General features: G+C 37.8%; 1 protein-coding gene across 1 annotated transcript; it reads left to right on the top strand.

Annotated features, from left to right (window-relative positions):
• The first annotated feature begins 717 nt into the window (after positions 1-717).
• Positions 718-4,394, top strand: LOC129300788 (probable xyloglucan glycosyltransferase 5). The gene is made up of 5 exons (XM_054939382.1): positions 718-1,700; positions 2,229-2,537; positions 2,644-2,934; positions 3,050-3,163; positions 3,300-4,394. Exons 1-5 carry the CDS (start codon positions 978-980, stop codon positions 3,939-3,941), a joined length of 2,079 nt encoding a protein of 692 aa, XP_054795357.1. The 5' UTR covers positions 718-977; the 3' UTR covers positions 3,942-4,394.
• The last annotated feature ends 1,070 nt before the right edge of the window (positions 4,395-5,464 follow it).

The following is a 5,464-nucleotide window of genomic DNA, read 5'->3' as shown; positions in this document are numbered from 1 at the left end:
GTGACGTTCCCATTTCTTTTGTTATTTTCGTTAATGTTAATAAATTACAAAAAATTATAACTGGTAATCAATGTAGTATTCATGTTATATATACATAACAATGAGACTTAGATGATTAAACTTAAACTTCTCATAACTGGTCATCCATGTAATATTCATGTTAAATAAGATTGTTTATACATTCATTAGAAAGTTGTTAAAAGAGGGTCCTTCTGGTTTGTTAATTACCAGATGACCTTTTTCTATAAACCAGAAGGACACTTATGACCGGCAATTAAATGTCTAAACATATCATTAATTAAAAAGTCTCATTTAACAAATTTAATGATTTTTTTCCCGTCTTCCTCAGTTCCTCTTCATAGGGTTCAATTCAACTATTTGTTGGCATCTTCTAATTGGCACCTCCCAAGAGTACATATAATCCATGCAAATTGTAGGTACATAATTGTTTATGGACAGATCCTGGAGTCCACCCCACAGATGGGCATACGGTTTATCAAAGGACTTGATCATGATATCATACGTACCCAAAATAAACGTTTCTTTTCTAGGCATTAGCCAACTGCTTCTGGGCTACTTAACCACTGTTCTCCTCAGGGACACTTCTTAATTAATCACTTAATCCTGATCATTCTGGGAGATTCTTTGAGCACCCTGTAATATTCCCGGAGAGTCGGATGAAAATAAAGGAACCAACTTGCCGTTACAGGTCTCATTCTTACAGCTGCAGATACCTTCCCTCATAATGTGGCTTTCGGATGTTAGGTGCCTTCTTCACGCTCCAAGAGGACCTGCCTCTTGTTAAATGCTGAGCCTTCAAGAGGGTCCTTCTGGTTTTCGTGGGAGCAAATATAGACAGGGTTTGTTTTTCGTAAGTGTTTGTCCCATTTTCGTGGATTTCCAGATCTGACTCTACAAAATGAGTACACTTCAATAGTTGTATTCTTTGTTTTTGAATCTATTACTTACTTGAGAAAATGGTTCCAAGATTGGATTTTTCTTCCTGGTGGACAAAGGAAACCCAGAAAGGAACGCCTGTGGTGGTGAAAATGGAGAACCCCAGTTTCTCTGTTGTGGAGATTACTAGTGCTGACGCTGCGTTTCAACCAGTAGAGAAAAGCAGAGGCAAGAATGCTAAGCAAGTGACTTGGGTCTTGCTTCTCAAGGCTCATCGTGCTGTAGGCTGTGTCACTTGGCTCGTCCATGTTCTGTGGGCGTTGCTTGGAGGTGTTAAGAAGAGGATGATTTATAGGCAAGGAGTGGATGTGGAGAGGGACAAGTTAATGAAGGGCAAGTTGCTATTTAGGGTCATTAGGGTATTTTTAGTGACATCCTTGGCGATTTTGGCTTTTGAGATTCTTGCTTACTTCCAAGGATGGCATTTTCGAAATCCCAGATTACACATTCCTCGGACTTCTGGTTTGGAAGGGTTCCTTCATGCGGTTTATGTTGCTTGGTTAACAATTCGTGCTGAGTACATTGCTCCCCCATTACAGGCACTTTCAAAGTTTTGTGTCGTTCTATTTCTTATCCAATCCGTGGATCGTATGCTGCTTTGTTTGGGCTGCTTTTGGATTAGATACAAGAAGATTAAGCCAACGATTGATCAGGATGCTTTCAAAATTGATGATATTGAAGGATCTGCATATGATTATTATCCCATGGTTCTTGTGCAAATTCCTATGTGTAACGAGAGGGAGGTAAAAGATAATTTAATCTCTGATACTTTTATCTGATAACTTAAGCTGATGTTCTTAGTTAGGCTAGTAGCAAATTTCAACTATGTTGTCTTCAGTTTATAATGTGCATACAAAGGACAGAATTAACGATTGGATTACCTTATTCGCAGTGTCATAATAATATAGGAAAGGGAGGAAGGTAATATATATTTCTACAGGCAGCTGCATTTTTTCACTGGCATGCAATCATACACTGCCATCTAGAGAGAAATATTGTAATTGAAAGTTCATTAGTTTCTTAAAATAGTATTTGAATCTTTAGAGATCAGAAGCATAGATTCTTTCCTCGAGTGCTTACCGAACAACTAGAATGATCAATTCCTTTCTGTCAGTCAGTTTTATTGATAGACATCCCTTCTTTGATAAATACGGAATTTCTATCCTTTATGTGGAAGTTTGGTAGCTCTGTTAACCAATCTGAAGTAACATGTTGAGATCACTGGATAGAAATGTAATATTTTGGTTTCTGAATATTCTGAGTTCTTGCAGGTGTATGAACAGTCTATTTCTGCAGTCTGCCAAATTAATTGGCCAAGGGACCGTCTACTGGTTCAGGTTCTTGATGATTCTGATGATGAGAGCATACAGTGGTTAATCAAGGCTGCGGTCACTAAGTGGAGCCAAAAAGGAATCAACATAATCTATCGGCATCGCTTATTGAGGACGGGCTATAAAGCTGGCAATCTTAAGTCTGCTATGAGCTGTGACTATGCGAAGGATTATGAATTTGTAGCAATTTTTGATGCAGACTTCCAACCAAATCCTGATTTTCTCAAACAAACGCTGCCATATTTCAAGGTTTAAAACGAGAACATCCAGCATTTTCAGTAAGTAGTTTTTTTTTTTATGATAAAAAGAGTGTCCTACTTATTTTACTGCCTGTGTGCCCTCGTTTTTATTACAGAACAATCCCGAACTAGGTTTGGTCCAAGCTAGATGGGCTTTTGTAAACAAGGAAGAGAACTTGTTGACTCGGCTCCAGAATATTAACTTATCCTTCCATTTCGAGGTGGAGCAGCAAGTCAATGGGATATTTCTTAACTTTTTTGGTTTCAATGGAACTGCCGGGGTTTGGAGAATCAAAGCTCTAGAGGAGTCTGGGGGCTGGCTCGAGAGGACCACGGTAGAAGATATGGACATTGCTGTACGAGCTCATCTCAATGGCTGGAAATTCATCTTCCTGAATGATGTAAAGGTGATCATTATTTGAATAAAAGTTGTTTATGTATCTGAATCATTCTTATATAGCTTGAAATGACTAGGTCTCTTATACATGTGTGATCGCTTCACAAATTTCCTGAAATTTTCAGGTGCTTTGTGAAGTTCCTGAGTCCTATGAAGCTTATTGGAAGCAGCAACACCGCTGGCATTCTGGCCCTATGCAACTTTTTAGATTGTGCCTTCCAGCAATTTTAAGATCTAAGGTAAGTCCCATACTCTTGATGTGATAGAAAAGAAAAATACAAAGGAAGAACGAGTTCTTAGGGCTTGCAAGTATTGTTTAATCACTTGTTTATGATACGCACTGCCTCAAGAGCCTTGAATTCTCCACTACTGCAGGTATCCGCGTGGAAGAAAGCAAATTTAATACTGCTATTCTTCCTGTTGAGGAAACTCATTCTTCCATTTTACTCCTTCACCTTGTTTTGCATAATTCTCCCTCTAACCATGTTTGTCCCAGAGGCAGAACTTCCTCTTTGGGTGATCTGCTATGTGCCTGTATTCATGTCCTTCCTCAACATTCTGCCAGCCCCGAAATCTTTCCCTTTTATCGTCCCCTATCTCCTCTTCGAAAACACCATGTCTGTCACTAAATTCAATGCAATGGTATCTGGACTCTTTCAATTGGGCAGCTCTTATGAATGGGTTGTAACCAAGAAGGCTGGGAGATCATCAGAGTCTGATCTACTTGCTGCTGATAAAGAAGCAAAACCGACGCAACAAATAACAATCTGTGGAAGATCTTCTGAGTGTGAACTTGGCAAAACGAACCAAATTAAGGACCAAAAAGACGCTGTTGCATCGCCTGTAAAGAAAGCTAATAAAATATATGTAAAAGAGCTGACTTTGGCATTCCTCCTACTCACAGCTTCAGTCAGGAGTCTTTTATCAGCACAAGGAGTTCACTTTTACTTTTTGCTCTTTCAAGGGGTTACCTTCCTCCTTGTGGGCCTTGATCTAATCGGAGAGCAGATGAGCTAGGCTTTGATTCATTACACAAACCCTGCTTCTATAGAGCCAAATTGCATTCTAGCAGCAAGATACTGCATGCAGTTGATGAAAGACTACACTTTTCGTCTTCTCATGTTTGTAGTAAATTTTTACCGTCCATCTGGACAAAGGAACACAGCAAATACCCTCATTTGCACAACTCACCCCTCCAGGATTGTAGGGAATCTCTTTCATAGGTATTGAATTCTTGTTGGCAGTTGCAGGGAGCTGCAAAAATTTATGATCTCTTCTTACATGCTCTTTAGTCAATATCTGTCCTTGAAATTCAAGACACTTAGTTTCCGTGGAAGCCCGATGTTGCTTGTTGTGTTTCTGTTACTGTTTCGAAATATTTTGCTTTCATTTTTCCAATGATGGATTGGACAAGCCAAACATATATCTGTAAATGAGTTCCGTTTATCTAATATGAACTTTATTTGCCCAGTCCTCGATCCTTCAGGTGGCTTGATCTTTGATCATGTCACTTGCGCCTCTCTCTCTTATAGGGTCACAATCTCTAACTGCAGACAGGGCATTGCTGGAGGGAAGGGGATGTCCGGTTTTATTGCATAAAAGGAAAGGGGGGAGAGAGAACCATCTGACTAAACCTAACATGATATAGGGCGTAATCTAAACTTGAAACTTCGAGTACGTGTGTTTAAGTGTTTTTAAGGTAAGAATTATGTAGCTAGTGTCTTAATGATGCCCATCTTTAAAATGCAATGAGATTCATTATTTATGCTAACTCTGAGATGTATTTAATTATAACCGTCACATAACATGAGTATGGTAAGTGAGGATTTTTTATGGTTGAATGAATCTATAATACTTTTATAGCTTTAGCCTTCTGGTATAGGATCTTCCAATTGGCTGGATGGAACGTTTTTGGCTTTCAGTTTCAGAGTTTGGTTGAAATTAGTTATTGTAACGGTATTTTTATTTACTCCCTTCGATTTTATTTATAAATCATATTTTAAAAGATTTATTTAGTCTCATTTATAAATCACAGTATGGCTTTTTAAGTAAAAGTTGAAAAGTATTTTTAAAATTATTCTTTATAAGAGAGAACAAGTAATATAAGATCACTTTTTGAATTTATTATATAAGGACATTTTTAAAATTTTACACACTTTTATTTCATATACTTTTTTGCATTGGCATTGATAAGGTTGGTAGAAATGATTTATAAAGAGAACTAGAAGAGTGTATATTTTTAAAAAAAATTAGTTGGTAAACTGAAATTGATTAAAAAGTAATTGAAATTTTTTTTAAAAGTGGCACTTGTCAGCTGTTTCCCGATGTCTGAAGTTTTTGGGGGAAAAAAAAAACATACAGCTTTCCCCGTTCTAAAAGTACTTTTTATTTTCCAAAAATCATAACCAAGTCCAAACACACCATAAAAAATCAATGTTCGGAGAATCTCGTGTGTGGGCTCCAACATGAGTGTACACTAACAAAGCCTAGACCCATTAACCCATTCGTGCAGTGAAAAGCAAAATCTCGATTTTGGAAGT

Source organism: Prosopis cineraria, unplaced genomic scaffold (assembly GCF_029017545.1).
Source record: "Prosopis cineraria cultivar Desert tree isolate PC_DT_omini unplaced genomic scaffold, ASM2901754v1 PC1748, whole genome shotgun sequence".
Classification (NCBI taxonomy): domain Eukaryota; kingdom Viridiplantae; phylum Streptophyta; class Magnoliopsida; order Fabales; family Fabaceae; genus Prosopis; species Prosopis cineraria.
Note: the sequence above shows the minus strand (reverse complement) of the source record. Positions and strands in the feature narration are given on the sequence as shown.

Coding starts and splice junctions, on each gene's coding strand:
- LOC129300788 (XM_054939382.1), top strand. CDS start 978: ATGGTTCCAAGATTGGATTTTTCTTCCTGGTGGACAAAGGAAACCCAG. Junction 2,935..3,049: donor TCTTCCTGAATGATGTAAAG/GTGATCATTATT, acceptor TGAAATTTTCAG/GTGCTTTGTGAAGTTCCTGA. Junction 3,164..3,299: donor CAGCAATTTTAAGATCTAAG/GTAAGTCCCATA, acceptor CCACTACTGCAG/GTATCCGCGTGGAAGAAAGC.